Source organism: Gobio gobio, assembly GCF_949357685.1.
Source record: "Gobio gobio genome assembly, chromosome: 21".
Classification (NCBI taxonomy): Eukaryota; Metazoa; Chordata; class Actinopteri; order Cypriniformes; family Gobionidae; genus Gobio; species Gobio gobio.
The window spans coordinates 27,865,437-27,889,879 of NC_137117.1; the positions used below are offsets into that span (position 1 = coordinate 27,865,437).

General features: G+C 36.9%; 1 protein-coding gene across 1 annotated transcript in view; it reads left to right on the plus strand.

The window, feature by feature from the left end:
- Positions 1–2,508: 2,508 nt before the first annotated feature.
- Positions 2,509–24,443, plus strand: part of dnah12 (dynein, axonemal, heavy chain 12) — a 30,180-nt gene continuing 8,245 nt past the window's right edge. Inside the window, exons 1-56 of the mRNA XM_079802539.1 lie at positions 2,509–2,686; positions 2,804–3,005; positions 4,007–4,091; positions 4,191–4,217; positions 4,318–4,507; positions 4,774–4,840; positions 4,963–5,121; positions 5,616–5,811; positions 5,944–6,132; positions 6,239–6,392; positions 6,542–6,633; positions 7,199–7,377; positions 7,560–7,695; positions 7,781–7,906; positions 8,005–8,139; positions 8,498–8,691; positions 8,823–9,063; positions 9,187–9,372; positions 9,456–9,656; positions 10,281–10,475; positions 10,614–10,735; positions 11,136–11,418; positions 11,511–11,630; positions 11,715–11,871; positions 12,030–12,202; positions 12,390–12,542; positions 12,758–12,997; positions 13,464–13,709; positions 13,800–13,919; positions 14,009–14,118; positions 15,188–15,371; positions 15,465–15,605; positions 15,705–15,788; positions 15,904–16,092; positions 16,210–16,329; positions 16,409–16,597; positions 16,676–16,827; positions 17,722–17,860; positions 17,963–18,129; positions 18,248–18,503; positions 19,103–19,399; positions 19,556–19,734; positions 19,844–20,036; positions 20,367–20,528; positions 20,643–20,837; positions 20,946–21,079; positions 21,260–21,422; positions 21,585–21,665; positions 21,814–21,990; positions 22,474–22,605; positions 22,690–22,779; positions 22,864–23,004; positions 23,311–23,552; positions 23,648–23,795; positions 23,885–24,030; positions 24,140–24,354. Coding sequence (XP_079658665.1) covers positions 2,812–3,005; positions 4,007–4,091; positions 4,191–4,217; positions 4,318–4,507; positions 4,774–4,840; positions 4,963–5,121; positions 5,616–5,811; positions 5,944–6,132; positions 6,239–6,392; positions 6,542–6,633; positions 7,199–7,377; positions 7,560–7,695; positions 7,781–7,906; positions 8,005–8,139; positions 8,498–8,691; positions 8,823–9,063; positions 9,187–9,372; positions 9,456–9,656; positions 10,281–10,475; positions 10,614–10,735; positions 11,136–11,418; positions 11,511–11,630; positions 11,715–11,871; positions 12,030–12,202; positions 12,390–12,542; positions 12,758–12,997; positions 13,464–13,709; positions 13,800–13,919; positions 14,009–14,118; positions 15,188–15,371; positions 15,465–15,605; positions 15,705–15,788; positions 15,904–16,092; positions 16,210–16,329; positions 16,409–16,597; positions 16,676–16,827; positions 17,722–17,860; positions 17,963–18,129; positions 18,248–18,503; positions 19,103–19,399; positions 19,556–19,734; positions 19,844–20,036; positions 20,367–20,528; positions 20,643–20,837; positions 20,946–21,079; positions 21,260–21,422; positions 21,585–21,665; positions 21,814–21,990; positions 22,474–22,605; positions 22,690–22,779; positions 22,864–23,004; positions 23,311–23,552; positions 23,648–23,795; positions 23,885–24,030; positions 24,140–24,354 — 8,986 coding nt within the window. The 5' untranslated portion in view covers positions 2,509–2,686; positions 2,804–2,811. The remainder of the gene's footprint in view (positions 2,687–2,803; positions 3,006–4,006; positions 4,092–4,190; positions 4,218–4,317; positions 4,508–4,773; positions 4,841–4,962; positions 5,122–5,615; positions 5,812–5,943; positions 6,133–6,238; positions 6,393–6,541; positions 6,634–7,198; positions 7,378–7,559; positions 7,696–7,780; positions 7,907–8,004; positions 8,140–8,497; positions 8,692–8,822; positions 9,064–9,186; positions 9,373–9,455; positions 9,657–10,280; positions 10,476–10,613; positions 10,736–11,135; positions 11,419–11,510; positions 11,631–11,714; positions 11,872–12,029; positions 12,203–12,389; positions 12,543–12,757; positions 12,998–13,463; positions 13,710–13,799; positions 13,920–14,008; positions 14,119–15,187; positions 15,372–15,464; positions 15,606–15,704; positions 15,789–15,903; positions 16,093–16,209; positions 16,330–16,408; positions 16,598–16,675; positions 16,828–17,721; positions 17,861–17,962; positions 18,130–18,247; positions 18,504–19,102; positions 19,400–19,555; positions 19,735–19,843; positions 20,037–20,366; positions 20,529–20,642; positions 20,838–20,945; positions 21,080–21,259; positions 21,423–21,584; positions 21,666–21,813; positions 21,991–22,473; positions 22,606–22,689; positions 22,780–22,863; positions 23,005–23,310; positions 23,553–23,647; positions 23,796–23,884; positions 24,031–24,139; positions 24,355–24,443) is intronic.

The window sequence follows — 24,443 nt, forward strand, 5'->3', positions numbered from 1 at the left end:
GCAGCCTTTCTCTCTCCCCACACCCTCTCTCTCTCACAAACACACTCTTCTACCCCTCCCCTATCGTTTTTCTCTCTTCTGCACCCTCTGTCTCATACAAACATACAGTAGCTGCCGGCCAACCTCAAGCAAAGGGGTTTAGTTGTTTCAACTCTAGTCTCAGGAACCCGGTTTCATAAGAACTTGATATCTGGCACGGCTAAAAATGAGTTGAGAGCGTGAATTTGTTTCAATTAAAGGTCATGACAACTGACCTAGATTTACACTGAAAGCTTTGATAACCAAAATGAATCAAATAGTAGAAACCCCCTTGTCAACCATCACAGTGCAATAATCTAAAAGGGATAATTCACGCAAATCTTTTTACTCACCCCCATGTCGTTCCAAACCTGTAGGCCTATGACTTTTTTTTCTGTGGAACACAGTTTTTGTTCATAGAATGAACGTCATTGGGTCCAAAACACCATGGACCCCATTGACTTTAATGGTATAACATGCTTTAAAGAAGCTAGATTTTTGCATATTGAAAGTTCTTGTAATCTAGATTTGTGTTGATTTGAATGCCAGCAGAATGGTTTTAGTGAGCCAAGTGGGTCATTTGCCCCTTGTCTCGAATGTGCTTACAGTGTGATTGATAAGCAGAGTGACAACTGTCAGTCATTTTCATTGGGTAAGACAGACCTATTTTAATGTCGCCTTCACACTGGCCTTAATACAGTGAAGTGCAGCGTAGACTAATGCGTTGTGCTACTTATTCATAATAGAATGGCACGAAACATGCTAATAGCTTCCTTTGTCTCTTAGACACTGCAGAAAATGCAAAACATGTTTTTTTAGCTCTAAAGATAAACTACTAACACATGAGGGGCCTATTTTAAGGCCAAATTTAGTTTGCTGTTTAAGACGCCTAATGTTATTGCTAACTGATCTGGAACCACCCAGGCTGTTTTGTCCCCAGACACCCTTTATTATGGTTTTGCTTACACGAGGAGTCATTTTCAGGGCAAGGACGTTTACTGGACCACAGTGGCTGCAAATGAATCACACCCAGACTGTTCACACCCAGACAGACTAAGTAGGATCTCTCGGAAGGTAATTAAACTACAGGGCATCTACCAGCACCACATCAATCACACCATGCGCCTAATTGTAATGATGTTGGGAAAATGTTGCCATCTTGTGGTGTGTATGTTCACAAATTCAACTTGTCAACTTATTTAATATCACGAGTGATGAATGCATACTTCATACTCGCTAATTCTTGACATCCACATTATAACATGCATCATAGGTATTAAAAAAAATACATGGATAAAGAAAAAGGGCAAATGTACAGATTTAACCCTAAAGCCTGAGCATTTCTAAATGATCAACATGATCAAAACTTTGCTGAAAAACCTGTTATACAATCTACTTGCTTCCTTCTGATTAATAGTTTTAATTTTTTAGCAAGTAAAAGGCATTTTAGTATAATTGGCTTTTTACTGTATACAAATCAAGAATAACTTTGTTGTAAAAAATATTAATAACTATTGTTAGTAATATTTTAAGATGGCCACTTACTGGACTGAAGCAACTTGGGTTTACCTGATTATCTATATATAATTGTTTAGAATAATTTTATATCATTTTAAAATGTGAGTATCACATGATGCTCTCTCATCTTCAGTGTGTTGCATTGAATTATATGTTTAGCCTCCCTCAATAAAAACGACAGAGCTTTGATCATAAAACTAAGCATTTGACTATCATCTTAATATGATATATTATTGGAAAATATAGGGTGATGACTGATAGTTATATGCATTTTTATTATGCAAGTCTGTTCTATGCAAAGATCTCATTGATTTACATTACAAGCTATCAGAATGGCATCTTGATTTTGGCAATATAAATAATCAAGGTGTTTTTATGATACAAAACATAAAACACATGCAAACTTTTTTAGGATTTAATTTTTTTTTTTTTTGTCTAAAGGTTCAATAAATTGTTCCATTTTTTAAATATTTAATTTGTCAGGCTTTACATAACTAGGAATGAAAAGCACCAAATATATATATATATATATAAAAATTATATAATAAAAATAAAATATTACATCTCAACATAGTATATTGAACCCTTTAACAAAATAAGTTTAGAAGGCAAAACAGGTGTATTGTCAATTTACTCACCCTCATGTTGCTCCAATCCTGCATGACTTTCTTTTTTCTGTGAAAAGTTATAAGCATTATTAACATTATTAGAGTGTTAGGGACTGACATCCTAATTCACCATTTGCAGTACTTTCATTGGATCTTTTAACCAGACAGTAAAAGTGAATTATTTTGCTTTGTATCATAACTGATATACTTTTGAAAGAAACAAAGTCATACAGGTTTGAAAAGACATAATTATGAGTAAATCAGAATAGTTTTACTTTCCTTTTGGGTGAACTATCCCTTTAAGAGATATCTCTCTGACCTTCCCCAATGCGCTTCTTGTGTTCGCTGATAACAAAGCACTTCCGATTGTGCATCCATGGTAACCCATATGTTGACGGAAATTCCACAAGTACAACAAACTTATATCAGTTTGGAGCAAGGATCTCAAAAAAACCGTTAGGAGGAAGAACGTATGACGTGTCAAAACTACGATAAACGGCAAAATGCGTAATCACTTCAAGATTTATTTTTAATTTATTTAGGTACGGACACAACTTTGCTCTGCAGTTTGTTTCCCTCATAATTCTAGCAATACGAACGATTTTTTTAAAACACATTAATATATGTTTAAACGGAACAAATATCGTAATTTCTTTCAGTCGCTGAAATGCCGACCTCATCTGGGACATTTAGGTCTCGGGAGGAGAATGGTCTGAGGAGGTACAATGCCCTCCCTCCTATCCCAAGCCCTCCGGTCCAGGAGGTAGAGTCAGGCCTTCCAGAGAGCAGGCTGGCCGTGAGGAGAAAACTCCTGCGACACAGGAGGAGCAAGGAGCAGCGACAACAGCTCCAAAACATGATGTAAGAGCTTTGTTGGTGCATTTAACGTTAATCGCTGTTATTGTTTATTATTTGTTAATAGGTTGTTCACAATTAACCTGGGCGTTTTTATTTAACATAAAAATGTTGGTTTAACTGAACATTATAAAAGTACACTACCGTTCAAAAGTTTGGGGTCAGTAATTGAAAAAAAAAAGAAGGTAACGTTAGCTTACTTTTATTCATCAAGGGTGCATTAAATGTATCAAAAGTGACAGTAAAGAGATGTATAAAGTTAGAAAATATTTATTTAATAAAATGCTTTTTCTTTATTTTTTTAAATATTCTATCAAAACATTCCACGATTTTCAGCACTGATAATAAAAAAACAAAAAGAAATAATTTTCAAAAATCGACAAGGTCGATTAATAGGTCAAATCGACCTATTAAGAATGATTTCTGAAGGATCATGTGTCACTGAAGACAGGAATAGTTGTACATTTTTGTGCAATAATACATAATAAGATGTATTACAAATTATGCTGAAAATTCAGCTTTGCCATTACAGGAATAAATTACATTAAAATATATTCATATAAAACTGTTATTTTAAATCATTATAATTTATGTATATAATATTACACAATATAACTGTTTTTACTGTATTTTTGGTTTAATAGATACAGCCTTGGTGAGCGGAAGAGACTTCCTTCTAAAACATTTAAAAACCTTAACTTTTGAAGTGTAGGTTATATTGAGTAAATAGTTTTTCTCTTTTGTAATCACTTTTTTTTTTTTTGTAGTTCAATTAAACAAATTTGTAAAGTTTTATTGTAGGCTATACAATCAAATAAGGGATCACTTAATTAATGTATGGTCATAACAACAGCATGTGTAGAAAATTATACAAAAAATTGAAAAAAAAAAATATTTTAGCTTTAGATAAAAGATCAGGATATTGCTGCTGTTTATGTAATATAACATAATGGTGTTTTGTAATATAATCGAGTCTTATTGTAATTGGATAACTGCAATTTTGTTAGAGTTGACAGGGCAATGCAAGCTTACATGAAGGCCAAGGAAGCAGGACCAGCATCTCCTTCATCTGAACCAGAGCTTCCTGCAACAGTATGAACGTTTTACTCTTTCATACGTCTCACACACTTTAAGCAGTCTCATAAAGATGCATTGCATTTGTTAATAATGTCATTTAATTTTGTTTTTCAGATGATCACTGAAGAGAGGAAACAATATGTATGCTATTATATTTTACCACGCAGTTATCCTCTTTTTACATGGTGGATCTTTTCATTTAATTGTGTTTTATACTTTTCCCTCCACATTCTCCTTGTAGATGAACTACTTGTTCCTGAAAGAGTGTGTTGAGCAAAGTCCTGTTGCGCCATTTCAGCAACAGTGGCTGGATGCCATGTTGACCCGCGTGTCCCATCGGCTCCGTCAGGGGCCTGGCAGACAAGAGCTGCTGGAAGTCATATGCAAGGAGGTCGGTGAGACCTATCTCAGAGTCATGATCAAGCACAGAGGTGAGTCCAATCGTTGCTCTTAAAATAAAAACATCACATTGTCATTGTTGTCTTGATAATGTCAAAGTGGTCATTCAAAAACACATTGGCCCTGCTCATTTTTCATTAAAATATTTTTCTATCTCTTGTGATTAACTAGGACATTTTCCAGAAAATGACTAGATTTACAGAAAATAATATAAATTGTAGATCTGTTTTTTGTGCGTTTTAACGTTTTTATGAAGAATACTGGGTCTTTATTAGGTTGTTATTAATGTTTTTTCTAGTAAGCACTATACTAAAAGATCCACAGTCAACTGACACAATTTCTCAAGAGAGCAACAGATCTGCTGAGTAAGTGTGCACACATTTACAAATAAAAATGTACATGTTCTAGCAACCTTTATCATAATAATCTTAATATGGCCAGTTTATAAAGTGTCTTACAACTTATGATCTTGGTTTTGCTTCCCCAGGATTCTAGATTTCTCCTGTCCATGGCATGACAGCTTTGTGCAGAGTCGAAAAGAGATACAGAAGAATCTACACATATTGCATCCAGCCATGAAGAGCGTCCTTGATCATTGCTACAGCACATTCTCCCACCTGCTCCTTATTGATCTTTCAGACTGCAGGTACTTCTTGATGATGATGTTTGTGATCTGGGATCAATCAATTCAATTTCTCATTACATGCTGTGTATTTGTTGCTTGGGTCAATGATGAAAAGGAGAAATCTTTTGAAAATCAAAACACAAGTTGCACAAATATGCCATCTTTTATATTCATGTGGGTTTCAAACATTATTACAATTATTTAATAATTATTTTAATGGTTTTCTTGCTACATGACAGTAAAATGACTTCCTACATGACTTACTTTGGCTGATAAAAGTTATTACCGTAAATATGAATAAAATAAAATAAATATAAAACTACTTTTAAGAAATAATAAATATGTAATAATTAAACTACTTAAACAAAAAAGAATATTAGCCTTTTAATGAGACTTTTTTTTGTGCAAACTCTGGACAGTCACACGCAACACCTATATTAAAACTATATTAAAGAAGTTATTCATATGACTTGAAATGTGAATGAGTAATGTACTTCTTGAAACCTGTTATAAAGGTCCAAAGGGCCTGTAGACTGTGAGAGTCTGAAGAACAAAGTGGCTGTGGAGTGTGAGAGAGTGGAGGACAGACTCATGAAAGCCTGGTTCCCCAAAGTCATTCAACTGCTCACCAGCAAAGGCACTCTGCAGAAAGTCAAACCCAAAAAGCTTGACTCCTTTTACAACTGTGCCTCAACGCTTCTATCCAATCAGGTGAGCTGCTGAGTATTGTTTTTCGTAATATCTGCTAGCAGTAACCATGAGCTTTATTTCCAACAGTTGGTGTTTTTGTTGCCTAAGGGTAATTTAATAATTGGTTTTGTTTACCCATTGTTTTTCTTTTAGCTAAAGGCTCTAGTTGAGAGAAGTGTGGTGGCATTCGTCAGTTTGTTCGATCCCCTCAACATCAGCAAACTCCCCCTATTCAAGATGGACTTAATATTTGATGACGAGAAGATGGATTTTTATCCTAATTTTCATGATCTAGAGCAGGCTGTGCTTGAAATTGCAAACCTGATCAGCAATACCATGCAGGTTAGGAAACATAATGTTGTGCAGTTGTGTTTCACATAATTATTCTGTCTATATGAAAAAAAACGGACCGATCTATGTTCGATATTAAGTCCGGCCCGTCCCACAGAATGTGCAGACGATCCAGTCATGGCTAGCAGAGGGCAATGTTTCTGTAGTGGATGCCAAGCTCTCAGATCATGTTCAGATGTGGGCAGAGACCACTCTTAGGAATGCTGTACGGATAAACCTGGATGGACCTGCCAAACACTTCCAGAGCTATGGTGAGTAACCAAAACCCGAAACACCCTAGCAACACCTTAGCAACCGCATAGCAATGTGCTAAAACCACATAGATGTTAGCAATGTACTTCATGACTCTACTATTCCCTGCTGAATTATTTTTGTATGTTTTATCATTGATATTATTTAGTTGACAGCTATGACTGGATAGTCAATGGGGTGGCACAGTCTGAAGTGGAAAAATTAATGGAAGAAGAGCATTCTTACGATGAGTACACCAAGGTCTGCTCATATTTATTTCAATACATTATGTACACTACTGTTCAAAAGTTTTGGGTCAGTAAGATTTTTTTTTATAGTTTTGTTTTTGAAATAAGTCTCATGCTGTATTTATTTGATCAAAAATACAGTAAAAATTTTAAATATCATTATTAAAATAACCTTTCTATTGGAATATATTTAAAATGTTTTATTTATTCCTGTGATGATAAAGCTGAATTTTCAGCATCATTATTCCAGTCTCCGGCGTCACATGATCCTTCAGGAATTATTCTAATATGCTGATTTGTGCTCAAGAAACCTTTCTTATTATTATTAATGTTGAAAACAGTTTTACTGATATATATTTTTGTGGAAACTGTATTGAATTTATTTGAAATGTAACAATGTCATATATACTAAGTCTTATTCATTTTGTTCAAAAGAAAAAGCAAATCTTACCGACCACAAATCTTTGAATGGTAATATGTTTTTAATTATATACTAAGGTGTTTGTTTTTATTGTTTTGTGTTTAATCTGTTTACACTACATGTCTGTATTCTTACATTTTAAATGGCTGCATGTCAGGAAGTGGAAAGGTTTCGGGCCCTGTCGCAAGAGATATCTGGTCTTCCCTCTTTGATCCATTTTGACATGGTGCAACTGGACTGTGAGGAGCTCAAACAAGGTCTTGCAAAGAAAGTGAAAACCCTTTCCGAAATCTTTGTGGGGAAGCTCGTCAGCTCACACCATCAAAGCAGTCTTCAGTAAGATCAGTGTTTTGCCGATGTGTTAGCAGTAGTTCACCTTAAAACGAACGTGTCATTTATTAAACAAAATGAACATCATCATTTATTCACCTTTATGTCTTCAAAACCTGTGTAACAATTTTAAGGTGAACAATAATTTTCTCTTTAAATATATAATATATATTTGTTTTGTTTTTCAGGATTTGTAAAGAGTTTGAGGCCATTCGGGACAGGGCTTTGAAAGTCCCTGAAACAACAGAGGACATGATAGAAATGATTACTTACATTAATCAGGTGAAAACCAAGGAAACAGAGGAGCTCAACAATAAGATAATGGTGGGTACCTCAGAACTATTTACTTTTACATGTTCTTAGTATGGATAACTATTAAAATGGTTGCTTTTTCAAATACTTTTTCCAGGAAATACAACACAGGATGAATTATTTGATGGATGTTCATATATTTGATGCAGAGCACCTTGAACTGAACGCCACAGTAATGCTCTGGCCACAAAACATTTACCCGATTTTCGATCAAAGTGATGAGGTGATATTTTTAATAAATGTCCAGGGATGGATTTGAATGAATATCAAGTATAGAAACTGTAGGTTTTCAGTTAGAAGGACTTACACACATTTTTGTAGGTGATGGAAGAAGCCAAGCAAAAGGGTCAGCAGGAACTTGTGGGTCGAAGAGAGAAACTGCTGCTGGAAGTAGAGAAAGTAGGCCGCAGGATGGAGGAATTTGCAGAGTGCTCTGAAGTCGATATGATTCAACAGGTATATTACAAACTTAAATCCAGTTAAAGGAATAGTTCACCCAAAATGAACATTGTGTCAGTCACTTCATTTTGACCCCATATTCCTTGGAACACAAATGGATATCTGTCAGGCAGAACATCCATGCTTCTGTTTTTTTCTTTTTTGCATCAATTTTATTGAATGGAGAACAAAAGCTTGGACATTGTGTTTAAGATCTCCTGCTGTATTTCATGAAAGAAAGTAAATACATAGTTGGTATGACATGAAGGCAAGAAAATTATTACAAAACTTTTTTGGCTAAACTATTTCTTTGATCTTTGATCATGATTATTGGACTTCTGAAAGATAGTATTGCAATACTTTCTCTCGTTTCCAGTATGCTTCTGATGTGAGACAAGTGCAGAAAAGGATCCAGGACATTGAGGAATTAATTGTCTTTATCAACAAAGAAGAAGCCCTTTACAAATGGGACCAAACCTTGTACCCAGAGGTTGACGTGATCAAGGAAACTATTGAGCCCTATCAAAAGCTCTTCAACTTGGTTCTGAAATGGCAACGCACAAGAAAGAGGTTTGTGGATTGATGTTCCTCTGGTCCATAATTATGAAATGCATCACTTTATTGCCACTATTTTCAGACTCCAAAAACTTGATTTATGTTATCTTTTATGGATGCTATCTTGTCTTGTCATCTGAGTGTAGATGGATGGACGGGTCTTTCTTGGATTTGAATGGTGAGAGTATAGAGCTGGAGGTTGAGGAGTACACCAGAGAAATATACAAGATGCTGAAGTTCTTCCAGCAGAAACAAAAGAAGGCTGAGCAAGAAAAGGAGAAAAAAGCAGGACAAAAGAGGAAGCCCAAAGATGAAGAGGAAATCAAACGGGAAAGTGCCACTATTGACATCTGTTCAAGTGTTATAGAGCAGGTCAAAGAGTTCAAGGTAGTGTTTCCTCCCTACAGATAAAAGGATTGGTTCATCCAAAAATGAACAATCATTTACTCACCCTCATGGAATTACATGACGGAAGATTAATGACAGAATTTATATGTTTTATATTCTTAGGAGTACATTCCAATGGTGTCTATCCTGTGTAACCCCGGCATCAGACCCCGACACTGGGAGCAAATGTCAGAAGTTGCGGGCCAAGACTTGATCCCTGATTCTGGCAGCACTCTGCGCAAAATCCTCAAACAGAACCTCACCCCGTACCTGGAATCTTTTGAAAGCATCAGTGCAGGAGCCAGCAAAGTAATAACACTGTGAATCCACCCAAGATGATTTGGTGCAGTTATATGCCGTAAAGAGACTAAACTGAAACTGTTCACTTTCAGGAATTCGCTCTGGAGAGAGCCATGCAGAATATGGTGGAGGTTTGGGATACGGTGTCATTTCATTATCATCCATACAGGGACTCTGGCGTTTCCATTCTCTCCTCTGTGGATGAGATTCAAACCATGCTAGATGACCAGATAGTGAAAACCCAAACCATGAGAGGCTCTCCTTTCATCAAGCCTTTCGAGACAGAAATTAAGGTGAGCTTGTGGGTATTTCAAATCATTAAAAAAATTTATATTAAAAACAAAAACGGAATGAATCTAATAAAAACTTTTCCACTCACCTGGAGCTTAATGTGCATTTTTTGTGTCTATATAAAGACTACCACATTTTTATTGATTCACATTACATTATGTAATTTTTTTTAATTAAAAAAAAAAAAACATTCATAACTAGAAATTTACTGAAAAATGTAAGTGCTATTTGTTTTTATCATTCTGACAAGTGGCTGGCACCGCAACACCGGCTTAACCAATTATGTGAGTTTGGGGTGGGGCTATCGTTTTCTTGACCAATGGTAGACAGGAGTTTCGTTCAGGAAACAAATTTGGAAATGGTCATTATTTTTGCAGTTCCATTTAGTGATACTACACAATTGCAGTGTTATTTTAGCAATTTCCCATCAGGGATCAATAAAGGAAGTCTAAGTCTAATGTTCTTAGCAATTGGTTAAGTTTTCTGCATAAAGAATATTCAGACAGATATTCAAGTAAAAAACATATTATGAGCTCATTTCCGGTCTGTCAGTTTTCTTTATCGTGGTCAAGGGATACTGAGTTTATTTAGAAAGACTAATTTAGATTTTTACTGATTCAAACCAGGTCTGGGAGGAGCGTTTGATCCGTATCCAAGACACTATAGATGAGTGGCTGAAGGTACAACATCAGTGGCTATACCTGGAGCCCATCTTCAGCTCAGAGGATATAATGAAGCAGATGCCAGAGGAGGGCCGTCTCTTCCAGATCGTAAACAAACACTGGAAGGAGGTTATGACACATTGTGTGAAGGACCCAAAGGTGATTAAACAAAATAAAATTATTTAAAAAAATTGGAGGTTTAGAAATAATTTTGCTCATGGGCTAGCATGAACCTCATTCATCGTTTTTTTTATTTTTGAAAGAAATAAAATACAAATAATCCTCCCGTTTGCACAGATTCTACCTGCAACTTCACTTCCTGGCTTGTTCGAAAGACTGCAAGAGTCCTACAACCTCCTTGAGAACATTATGAAGGGCCTGAATGCATACCTTGAAAAGAAAAGATTGTTTTTTCCACGGTAGTATATTTAAAAAGTTGCATGTTTCAAGCTAAAGTATGGAATTTTGTAAATGTTAAAATAAGACATTCATAAGTAGATCTTAGAGAAAGGTGTAATCTGACAATCTCAGCACAGCAACACTGGCTTTTTTTGACCAATGGTAGACAGGAGTTTTCTTTAGGAAACATGTTTGGAAATAGTCATTATTTTTGCAGTTCCATTTGTGATACTACACAATTGCTGTGTTATTTTAGCAATTTCTCTTATTTAATTTATATTTAATTTGTTTTAATTTTTATTTTAGTATTTCAACTTTCTCTTATTTATTTAATTCATTTACCAAGGCATCATTTCTCATTTTCATTTATGTTTGTCATATAACCTCCATATTTATGAATAATCCTTTTACACTCTGTAGATTCTTTTTTCTTTCAAATGATGAGATGCTGGAGATTCTCTCAGAAACCAAAGATCCCATGCGAGTGCAGCCTCACTTAAAGAAATGCTTTGAAGGCATCGCCAAACTGGACTTCCTGCCCAACCTGGACATCCAGGCCATGTACAGCAGTGAGGGGGAGCGCGTGGAGCTCATCGAGAGGATCTCTACCTCTGAAGCTCGAGGAGCTGTGGAAAAGTGGCTGTTGCAGGTGGAAGACATAATGCTGAGAAGCATCAGGGATGTGATTAATCACTCCAGGCTGGTAAAAACCCATGTTCCTATTTGCACTTTTTGTTTAAAATGTATATCTTTATTATATTTTTTGCACCATGTTTCTGTGATTACTGTGTTCAGGCATATCCAAACACTAAAAGGAGTCAGTGGGTACGTGAGTGGCCTGGACAGGTGGTCCTCTGTACTTCTCAGATGTACTGGACACTGGAGGTACATGAGGCCATCAGGAGTGGAGCTAATGTAAGGAAATCACTCTGAATATCAGTGGACCATTGAATTTTGTGCTTATTTTGCTATTTGTCTAAGATGTTGATGATTTCATAGGGTCTGAAGAACTACTATGATCAGCTGCAGAATCAGTTGAACGATATCGTAGAGCTGGTGAGGGGGAAGCTGCCCAAGCAGACACGCACCACTCTTGGAGCCCTAGTGACCATAGATGTTCATGCCAGGGATGTTATCATGGAGATGATAGAGAAAGGTTCTCTTGTTTATCGCTCTGATATTATGTAGTTTATAAAGCAATCATTCTGCAATCTTGTAAAAACATTTTGAAAAGTGATCTTTAATGTGTGACATAATTATTTAAATTTGTGGTTAATGTGTTGTACTTTTTTGTTTTTTCAATATCTATTTCAGGTGTTTCAAGTGAGACAGATTTCCAGTGGCTTGCCCAGCTACGTTACTATTGGGCTAATGACAATGTTCGTGTCCGCATTATAAACTGTGATGTCAAGTATGCTTATGAATACCTTGGAAACTCTCCTCGCTTGGTCATCACACCACTTACAGACAGATGCTACCGAACTTTGGTATATTAAATGGCTAATTTATTATTCTATAATGAGAATACAGAAAATACTCAGCTGTGACAATGTATTCAATCTGAAACAATAATCAAATTGACGCTAATCAGGCTAGCTAAATGTTTTTATCATTTTTGTGATTAGCTTGAGGCATAATTATTTTTGATATCTGGTTTATTGTGCTCTTTCAAAGATTGGAGCATTTTTCTTGAATTTGGGTGGAGCTCCTGAGGGACCTGCAGGCACAGGCAAAACTGAAACCACCAAAGATCTGGCCAAAGCCCTTGCTGTTCAATGTGTGGTGTTTAACTGCTCAGATGGCCTTGACTACCTAGCCATGGGGAAGGTGACAGTTTTTACATTTCAAACATAAAGCTGGTGTTCTGGACATCAAGGACTCGTATCTGGTTATAGTTCAGAAACTTCAGCATGTTTATCTCTTACACATTTTAATTTCATTAGGCTATGTTCACCAGTTTATCTATAATGTACTCAATGGGCTCTGGGAATAACATGAAAACTCTTATATTAAGTCATCAATTGCCTGACTATATTTCCTAGTTCTTCAAGGGATTGGCGTCTACTGGTGCCTGGGCATGCTTTGACGAATTTAACCGGATTGAGTTGGAGGTGCTGTCGGTGGTGGCTCAGCAGATCCTGTGTATTCAGAGGGCCATCGAAATGAAGCTTGAATATTTTGACTTTGAGGGCACAGAGTTACGTCTCAACCCCAACTGTTTTGTCGCCATCACCATGAACCCTGGATACGCTGGCCGATCTGAACTTCCTGATAACCTGAAGGTGTTTTTTTTTTCCCGTATTATGTGTAACTTGTTTCATTAAAGTCCCAGTGAACCGGAAGTTGCAACTGATTTTATTTCAGTGCTGTGACGTATTTCCAAGTGAAATGGAATATTGAATAGAGGGCAGGGTTTTATTTCAGCGCTCCTCCTCTCCATCTCTCGCTCATAGCAGACTAATGGTTGGAGGGGAGTGGTTAAGGATATTCAAACCCAAGCCGTCAAACTGCCGTCATCGGAAAGGGAACACCATTCCAGACCAGAAGTTACTTTTCAGATTTTGATTAAAGATTACCACGGCAAACCATTTTTTTCTGTGTATTAACTTGCACGCATTAATTGTTCACCCTAAGACGTGTAATGTGTACTAACAAAGTAAATCAGATTGATTTTGATTTCATGAGGACTTTAACATCAGGCTGTCCGATGTGGCTTTAACTATACTGTTCTTTTTTCATTTTAATCAGGTCTTGTTTAGAACAGTGGCCATGATGGTGCCCAACTATGCACTGATCGCTGAGATCTCCTTATACTCATATGGCTTCCTCAATGCTAAGCCTCTCTCAGTGAAGATTGTGATGACCTACAGGCTGTGCTCTGAGCAGCTGTCTTCTCAGTTTCACTATGACTATGGCATGAGAGCTGTTAAAGCAGTGCTGGTGGCTGCTGGCAACCTCAAACTCAAATTTCCAGATGAAAACGAGGATATGCTTGTAAGTAAATTAAATAAAAGAATAGTTAGCATAGTATCTTATACCCTAAGTTGGCTGAAATCTGATACGTTATCCTCATTCTGTTGCTAGCTTCTCCGGTCCATCAAGGATGTCAATGAGCCTAAGTTTCTCTCCCATGATATCCCTCTTTTCAATGGAATCACCAGTGACCTGTTCCCAGGAATTTCTCTGCCTGTGGCAGATTATAAAGTATGCTTTTTCTTGTTTGTTTAGTTTCTCATTTAGATTGCTAATGAGAAATAAGAGATTTTAATTACATCTTTGTTCATGTGCACTAGTTGTTCCTGGAATGTGCTGAAAAGTGCTGCAAAAAGCACAATGTGCAACCTGTCAAGGCTTTCCTGGACAAAATGATTCAAACTTATGAGATGATGATAGTTCGTCATGGGTAAGTGGGTATTTCCTTATCAAAAATACAGGTGATGTAAAATATATGTAAAAAAAAAAATATATATATATTTTTTTTAAGCTGTATGCCAAACAAAAAAAAAGGAAGTGTAATATTAATGGGATAGTTCATCCAAAAATGAAATTTCCCCCATGATTTACTCACCCTCAAGCCATCCTAGGTGTATATGACATTCTTCTTTTAGACGAATACAATCAGAGTTATATTAAAATATATCCTGGCTCTTCCAAGCTTTATAATGGCAGTGAAGGGCAGCTCAAAATTTGAAGCCCAAAAAAATGTATATCCATCATATAACTGCTCCACACGGCTCCGGGGCTTAATAAAGGCCTTCTGAAGCCAATCGATGGGTTTTTGTTAGGAAAATATCCATATTTAACACGTTATTACGTAAAAATCTAGCTTCCAGTGGACCGTCTTCTGTATTCAACTTACGGAAAAAGCGTAACTGGCGCGACGATGGCGTCGGACGTAGAACTGCGTGAGGCGCTACCGCTACACTTTCTTTGTAAGTTGAGTACGGAAGGTGGTCTGCCGGAAGCTAGATATTTTACAACATGTTAAATATGGATTTTTTTTCATACAAAAACCCATCGATTTGCTTCAGAAGGTCTTTATTAACCCCCCGGAGCCGTGTGGATTACTTTTATGATGGATGGATACAATTTTTTGGTCTTCATATTTTGGACTGCCCACCATTCACTGCCATTATAAAGCTTGGAAGCATTTGCATTTTTTTATATAACTCTGATTGTATTCGTCTGAAAGAAGAATGTCATAGATGATTCCTAGGAAGACTTGAGGGTGAGTAAATCATGGGCTAATTTTCATTTTTGGGTGAACTAACCCTTTAAATTTTATTTAATACTAATATTAATAATAGTAATATTATAATAGAGTAATCATTCTTCTACATTTGCATGGTGATCTACTTTGTTCTAGGTGTTATATTATTAAATTTTCTTTTTTTTTCTATCAAACAAGATGATTTTTATCCAATGGAAAGGTTGAAACAAATAATAAAATATTCTCTTAAAATATTCCATAGGTTTATGCTTGTCGGAGAACCATTTGCTGGAAAAACCAAAGTACTTCATGTTCTTGCTGATACTTTGACCCTGATGAATGAGTTGGGCTATAATGAAGAAGAAAAAGTTGTGTACCAAACTGTCAATCCTAAATCTATTACGATGGGTCAACTGTTTGGTCAGTTCGATCCTGTGTCCCATGAGGTGAGAGTTTGAATTCTACATCAGACAGATTATAAAAAATAACCGTTTGTTTATTTGTGCATTTTTTTCACCTGTTCCTTTCTGTTTTATTAGTGGACTGATGGGATTGTGGCAAACACTTTTCGAGAATTTGCCTCCAGTGAGACCCCAGACAGGAAATGGGTGGTGTTCGATGGCCCCATAGACACCCTGTGGATTGAAAGCATGAACACTGTGCTGGATGACAACAAGAAGGCAATTATATTATATAATCATATAAAATATATAATATAAAAAATAAAATATTATATAATATATTATATCAAATATATTCTCTATTCTCTTTTGTTTTAGCTATGCCTCATGAGTGGGGAGATTATTCAGATGTCCAATCAGATGAGTCTGATTTTTGAGGCTATGGATTTGTCGCAAGCCTCTGTAAGTCACAATATTTAATATTGAACCTCAGCACTGTCCAGTTATACAGCATATTCAAATCCACTACAGTTTTCATGATCTATAGCATGCTAACAATTTTTGATTTCTGAAATAGCCAGCCACAGTGAGTCGCTGTGGAATGATCTACATGGAGCCGTCTCAGCTAGGCTGGTCTCCTCTGGTACTATCTTGGATGAGAACACTTCCTGACCCACTTCAGTCACAAGACAATTCCACACTACTGCAGCAACTCTTTGAGTGGTTACTTCCTCCGGCACTTGTTTTGTTACGCAAACAATGCCGGGTAATTGCTTTATGCTATGAATTTCATATAAAATAACCATGTTAGATTATTTTGATCTTAGATGTTGTCAACAAATCAGTATGAGCTCATTGAGTTACATTAAGTTTCATATTCCAGGAGGTCATTCCCACTAGCAACAGTAATACTGTTGTGTCTCTCGCACGACTCTTTGAGATGCTTCTGACTGGACCTTTAAATGAAGACCCAGGGAACAAAAACATACGCTCATGGATCATGGTAATTATTAATTTAAAAGGTATAATATACAACTTGTCAGAACACAGTTTAATGTAAGCATGAATTTTGGCCTATGTAGGCAGCTTTTACCTTTGCCCTGGTGTGGTCTGTCGGTGGTTGCTGTGATACTGACAGTTGCAGTCGATTTGATCAGTTTCTGAGGAAAATTATCTCAGGAAATGCAGAAGACTACCCCATACCTGCTACTGTGTCAAGATGGGAATGTCCCTTTGACGAGAAAGGTCTTGTCTATGACTACTATTATGAGGTTGGTACATAGAAGTTTAGTAGTATGAGATTTTGAGACGTATTACTCCAGTCTCTTTTCCCCCCCCTTCAAATTAAGTTCAAAGGAAAAGGACGTTGGGTACACTGGAATGAGTCGATCAGAAATGTACCATTAGGGGACAAGAATACCAAAGTACAGGATATCATTGTCCCCACAATTGACACTGTACGATACACTTATCTAATGGATCTCTGCATTCGATATGGGATGTAAGTATTCTTTTTTAATGTCTTGACAAATATTAGACCAGTGCTTCTCAACCAATTACCCCCCCCCCCCCCCCCCCCACCACCACACCCAAATATAGGGTAAGATATTTTTGCTTTAATTATGACAAAGCTGTTGATTTTTTGTAATTATGACAAAGCTTTTGAAACTTTTTTTATTAACAGAAACATTTTAATTTAGATTAGAGTTACATTATTTGTATATATATTAATAATTTAGTACCAATTAGACCAAATATTTTTAGCCTTAAAAGGGATAGTTCACCCAAAAATTTTAAATATCCCATAATTTACTCAAGCCATCCTAGGTGTATATGACGTTCTTCTTTCAGACGGATAAATATAAAGTAATCCATACATCTCCAGGGGGATAATGAAGGCCTTTGAAAGTGAAGTTTGTGTAAGAAAAATTTTAAATCCATATTTAAAACTTATGAGTAAAATATCTAGCTTACGGCGAACCGCCTTCTGTATTCAGTTTACGGTGAAAGTGTAACACCTCTCGCAGTTCAAAATGCTTACACTATAGCCTAACGTATACATTTATTATAACGTGTTAAACATGGATATTTTTCTTACAAAAACCCATCGATTTGCCTTAAAAGGCCTTTATTAACCCCGATGAACAGTGTGGATTACTTTATAATGGATTGGTACACTTTTTTTGTGCTTCCAATTTTGGGCCATTTACTGCCATTATAATGCTTGGATTAGCCAGGACATTTTTTTAATATAACTCCGATTGTATTCGTCTGAAAGAAGAATGTCATTTACACCTAGGATGGCTTGAGGGTGAGTAAATCATGGGCTAGTTAAGCTATAGATTTTATATTATTGTCTTCACCCAAACTCATCTTATTTTTCCATTGAACTTAGGCCTCTTTTGCTCGTCGGCCCTACTGGCACTGGAAAGTCTGTTTATGTGAAAGAAAAATTAATGAACAATCTCGACAAAGACCTTTTCCTTCCCTTCTTTATCAACTTCTCAGCTCGCACCAGTGCCAGTCAGACCCAGGTAACCACTTCACAGTCACCATATTTTCAATATATTACAATGAATCCACTTAATCTATCAGTGGTATTTTTCCAAAACACAAACTCTCTTTCTATCCTCTAGAACATTATTATGTCCAGACTAGACAAAAGGCGAAAGGGAGTGTATGGACCTCCCATGGGAAAGAAATGCATCATTTTTGTGGATGACATGAATATGCCAGCAAAAGAGGTGTTTGGTGCACAACCTCCAATTGAGCTGCTTCGTCAGTATTTTGACCATGGGAACTGGTAAACTACACTACACTACACTTATAGCCTACAGTACACTATAAATCAGTATTGTCTGTCCTAGTCCTTTTGATTCTTTGATGTCCTTTGCTGTTATAATCAAGTCCTTATGTTGTAGGTATGATCTCAAGGACACTTCAAAGATCACACTTATGGACATACAACTGATATCTGCGATGGGCCCCCCTGGTGGTGGCAGGAATGCAGTGACTCCTCGTTTCCTTCGCCATTTTAACATCTGCAGCATCAATTCATTCAGCGATGAGACCATGGTGCGCATTTTCTCTAATGTTGTGGCCTTTTACCTCCGGATCAATGATTTCCCAACTGACTGTTTCACGATTGGCAATCAGATAGTCACTGCAACACTTGAGGTGAGTCATGGGGTAAAAAGGCTTTTAATACGTATACTGTTCAAAAGTTTGGGGTTGCTAAGATATTTACATTTTTGAATGAAGTCTCATATGATGACCACGGCTGCATTTATTTAATCAATTATTCAGTAAAAACACTAAAATTGTGTAATATTTATTTAAAATAATTTTTCTATTTTGATGTTTTAAAATGTAATTTATTCCAGTGATGCAAAGCTGAATTTTCAACAGCCATTACTCTAGTTTTCAGTGTCACATGATCCTTTAGAAATCGTTTTAATATGCTGATTTGGTGTTCAAGAAACATTCCTTATTATTATCGATGTTGAAAACGGCTGTGTTGCTTAATATTTTTGTGGAATATGATCCATGATGCATTTTTTCCCAGGATTTTTTTATTTAATAGAAAGTTCAGTATTTATTTGAGATAGAAATGTTTTGTAAAAATGTAAAAATGCATCCTTGCTTAATAACATGATTCATTTCTTTAACTAGTAAAAGCTTTCTCACCCTTAACTTTTGAACAGTATATATTTTCATTTTTTGTTTTTAGTCTCTTTTATTCTATATGGTCTAATTCTGTGTTCTGTGGGAAATAGGTTTATAAAAAGGCCATTGAAAATCTCCTTCCCACTCCAGCTAAGTCTCATTACACTTTCAACCTAAGAGATTTCTCAAGAGTGGTGCAGGGCTGCCTGCTACTGAAGAAGGAATCACTTGCAAACAAGCGAACAATGATCCGGCTTTTTGTACACGAAGTGTACCGCGTTTTCTATGATCGCCTGGTAGACGACCAGGACCGAGCCTGGCTCTTCACACTCCTAAGCAATATTGTGAAGCAGCATTTCAAGGAGAACTTTGAAACAGTCTTCGAACATCTTAAGGATGGTAGCAATGTACGTATAAAAAACATCCAAGGCTTTCTCATTCTGTAGCCATAACTATAATTTAGTATATAATATCTTGAAATTGATGAATGTGGTGAATATGAAGGAACGTCTCACCCTGTAAAACCAAAGATTATTTGTTTTTTGTATGTTTTTTTTTCCTAGCTTTGTGATGAGAACATGCGTAACTTGCTATTTGGTGATTATATGACCCCTGATGTGGATGAAAGTGAGAGGCTGTATGCAGAGGTTCCCTCCATTGAGCGTTTTGGTGAGGTGGTAGAAGCCTGTCTGGACGAGTACAACCAAACCCACAAGAACCGCATGAACTTGGTCATATTCCGGTAACTTTTCGAAAGCGCAAAATGTCACTGTGATTCTCCAATAAGAAGAACTATCTAAGAGATCAAAAGTCTGACAGTGTTGATTGATTGTCTCCCTTGTTTTGTGTAGTTACGTTCTGGAGCACCTGTCCAGGATCAGCCGTGTGTTAAAACAGCCTGGGGGAAATGCTCTGTTGGTTGGAGTTGGAGGCAGCGGCCGTCAGTCCATCACCAGGCTCGCCACTTTTATGGCTAATATGACTTTGTTCCAGCCTGAGATCTCCAAAAGCTATGGCATGAATGAATGGAGAGATGATCTCAAGGTATTATATAGTTAAATTATTCACCATCAAGTCATTTCGAACCTGTATGCTGTTATTATTTCCATGGAGCACAAAAGTTTTTTAATGAATCTTCATGTAGCTATTTCCATGCCACTACTATGTGTTGTGACCAGGGGCTGTCAAGCTCTAAAAAAGCACAAAAACACCATTAAAGCACCATAAAAGTAAGAAATACTACTTGTGTGCAATATTCCAAGTGTATATTACAATATTTATGTAACTTAACAGCCCTGGGTCACTTAGAATTTTTGTTAAATGGAAAAGAGCTGTGTTAAAATTATATTAGAAGGCACATTTTGTATTGTTTAGCGCCTGATGAAGAATGCTGGAGTAAAGGGCCAGAAAATGGTGTTCCTGCTCACTGATGCTCAGATAAAGGATGAGGCCTTTTTAGAAGATGTGGACAGCATTTTAAACACAGGAGAGGTACCAAATATTTTTGCTGTGGATGAAAAGCAAGAAATATTGGAGGTAAGATACTGACTAAATAAATGCTAAAACTCTTTATTCATGTGTGTTTTGTATTGTATTGTAAGAAAATAATTTATTTTTATTTCTGTGGGTTCTTCTCTGTGTCCCCTACAGGCTGTACGGCCCATTGCTCAGGCTGGGAATAAAAATGTGGATTTCAGCCCTCTGGCTCTGTTTGCTTATTTTGTGACTCGCTGCAGAGAGAACCTACATGTAGTAGTGGCCTTCAGCCCAATAGGAGATGCCTTCCGAAACCGCCTCAGACAGTTCCCTTCCCTCATTAACTGCTGCACCATAGATTGGTTTCAGGTGAGGTTGGCAAGGCCAGAGAAGAGATGGTTAAGCGTTTTAGTAATTATGGTCATTTTGAATATAAACCTTCTCTGAAAGTGAATTTAAAGCTTTTGATCTCCCCAGCCATGGCCTGAAGAGGCTTTGGAGCGAGTGGCCAATAAGTTTTTGGAGACATTGGAGCTGAGTGATCTTGAGCGACAGGAAGTCGTGCCAATCTGCAAGACCTTCCATACATCTGCTATTGATCTGTCTCACAGGTATGATGCGTATATCTAAGCTAATATGCTCCGTTAAAGAGGTAGTTCCTCCAAAAACCACTGAAGATGGGTCATTTCTTTAACTTGTGGCTTGTAGAACACAGGCACTTTGCAATGTTGAACAGTAAAGTTATCACAAATATTCTTTCAGGCAAGAGTAAAATTGTTTCATGTTTGCAGGTTTTTGTCAGAGCTGGGTCGCCATAACTATGTGACTCCAACTTCCTACCTGGAGCTAATAGCTGCCTTCAGACTTCTTCTCACTCAAAAACGAGACACTGTTATGAGTGCTAAAAACAGATATACAAATGGACTGGACAAATTAGCTTTTGCAGAGTCTCAGGTAATGTGCTAAGAATAATGTAAAGAAGAAAGTAGCAGGTAATTGTATCTTTTCATTCCATACATTGGTGTATATAATGCTAAAATTGATCTTTTTATAACCTCATAGCTTTTTAATTATGGTCAATAAGGCAGTGATTTGAATGCATCTATGCTGGTTTAGGTGGGTGAAATGAAGAAGGAGCTGGTGGACTTGCAGCCTAAACTTGAGCAAGCTAAGATTGACAACACCAATATAATGAAAGTAAGAAACCTAACGTCTATCATACAGTATCTGTGTTTAAAGCAAATAATTGTGTGTTTATGTTGTACTGCCGATGTATAGATTTACAGTGTTTCTGTTATTCCTATTGTGGTCCTACATATGTTAGCTACATGTTTTTCATCTGCAGGTTATAGAGGTTGAGTCAGTCGAGGTTGAGGCAAAGAGCAAGCTTGTCCGTGTGGATGAAGAAACGGCTACTCTAAAAGCGAACGAAGCCCAGGCTTTGAAGAATGAGTGTGAGAGTGACTTGGCTGAGGCCATCCCTGCACTGGAGGCTGCGCTGTCTGCCCTGGACACACTCAAGGTCAACTATATATTTTATATACTGCTTTTCACATACTATATAGTAGAGAAGTAGGCATATTCAGATGCCTGTAGAGTAACTGTGCTGTGTGAAGGCAGCTTTAAATGTTTAAAGGCATGCAAGGAAGACAATACCTGTCACAATTAAGTATGCAAATTAATGCAATAATGAATACCAATCACAATTTAGTATGCACATTTTCACAAATTTCACATTTTAATCTTGTTCTGATGTTTCATTTTTCCGTTTTACAAAACGGATAAAAATTTTACATTTAAGTCTGTATGTGTAAGCCGTCCATGCTGAATGCAGAATTGCAGAAATGTCATACTTTGGGATGGGGGTTTAGATGAAACCCTTCTCAGAATGTTTAAAAAATATCAATAAAGACCTGTAATAATTCATGTATGATTAAAAGTTGGAAATTGTGATTTATAAAATGCTAGATTATTATGTAAGATGTGGGTTGATTTGTGATTTCAGCCGGCTGATGTGACCATTGTAAAAGCAATGAAGAACCCTCCATCAGGAGTCAAGCTGGTGATGGCAGCAGTGTGTGTAATGAAGGACATCAAGCCAGAGAAGATCAATGATCCTGCAGGAACCGGACAGAAGGTCAAACGCAAGTCTAGTCAGGTCACATGCTAAGAGCTCTGTTTGTTTTTATGTTTACCGACAGCATGGTGTCTGTTCTAATAGATTCTTGACTACTGGGGTCCAAGCAAGAAGCTGCTTGGGGACATGAATTTCCTCAAAGACCTGAAGGAATATGACAAAGACAACATACCTGTAAGTGTTTATTGTATTGTAGGGTGTGAATGTTGTTTTGTAACACTGTGGCTGATGTATTTTATTGATGTTGTTTTGTGATAGGTCCAAGTGATGCTTAAAATCCGTAGTGAGTACATGACCAACCCCGACTTTGACCCCATCAAAGTTGCAAAGGCCTCATCTGCTGCTGAGGGGCTTTGCAAATGGATCACTGCAATGGAAGTTTATGACAGAGTGGCAAAGGTGGAGTGGCAAAACCTTTTATGTATCTCACACCGTGTAGAGTTTTCTTCTACATCACATATTTTCTTCAATATCTTCTCAAATCAGATATTTTGTGTTTTTATTTATTTATTTATTTATAAAATTTGTCTAGCTTACTCTCAGTATTATTTTATATCAATTTATATTTATACCCACACATTTATTTATGTATTCTATATTGTAAAATATTTTATATTCAATTATTACATTAATTTTATTAATTTAAAATATTTTTCTTTATTGTTTTATACTATGTGTCAAAATCATAATTATTTTCTCTTTCAGGTGGTGGGACCTAAGAAAGCTAACCTTATTGTAGCTCAGGAATCTCTGGCCACCACCATGGCCCTGCTGAACCAGAAGAGGGCGGAGCTAAAGGAAGTGGAGGATCGTCTGGCCTCACTGCAGAAGACTTTGGAGGAAAAGACTGAAGAGAAAGCTCAGCTGGAGTTCCAGGTGGACCTCTGTGCTCGCAAGCTGGAGAGAGCCGAGAAACTTATTGGAGGTTTAGGAGGAGAAAAATCAAGGTTTCAATCATCCATGACCAATCTTATAAAACTAAGAAAACAGTTAATTCCTATATTCAGGCCAACCGAGTATGTGTTCCTGTATCTCTACACAGGTGGTTGAAAGCAGCCAATGATCTTCAATGCACGTATGATAACTTGACAGGTGATGTGCTGATATCTGCTGGTGTTATTGCTTACCTGGGAGCTTTCACTGCCAGCTTCCGCAATGACTGTACTAAAATGTGGGCCAAGCTCTGCAAGGTACAGCACTGCTCCTCTCTGTGAAAACTGGTCTTGTTTGCAAAATGAACATTCAGTGTAATTTATATTCCTATTCCTGGTCCACTCAGTCAAAGAAGATCCCATCCTCTGATGACTTCTCTCTAAGTAAAACGCTTGGAGATCCAATCAAGATCAGGGCCTGGAATATCGCTGGCCTGCCCACCGACATCTTCTCCATTGACAATGGCGTTATAGTGAGCAACTCCAGAAGATGGTATGACTCAACAAAGCCAAAACCTTTCAAAATTTGTGTTTGTTAAAGATGACAAATCTTTTCATCAGATTTCAGAACCAAAATGTCAACCAAGTTTTGTCATTGCCAGGCCGTTAATGATAGATCCACAGGGCCAAGCCAACAAATGGGTGAAAAACTCAGAAAGGGAGCATAACTTGAATGTGATTAAGCTAACTGATGCCGACTACATGAGAACACTTGAGAACTGCATCCAGTTTGGTACTCCACTGCTGCTGGAGAATGTAGGAGAGGAGCTTGACCCCTCCTTAGAGCCGCTGCTGCTCAAACAAGTTTTCAAACAAGGTATCTTCCTTAAACCTAAAACAATAATTTATTTGATTTGGGTTTTTTTTGTTGATACTTGACTCTAAAAGAGGGATTAGAAATAAAAG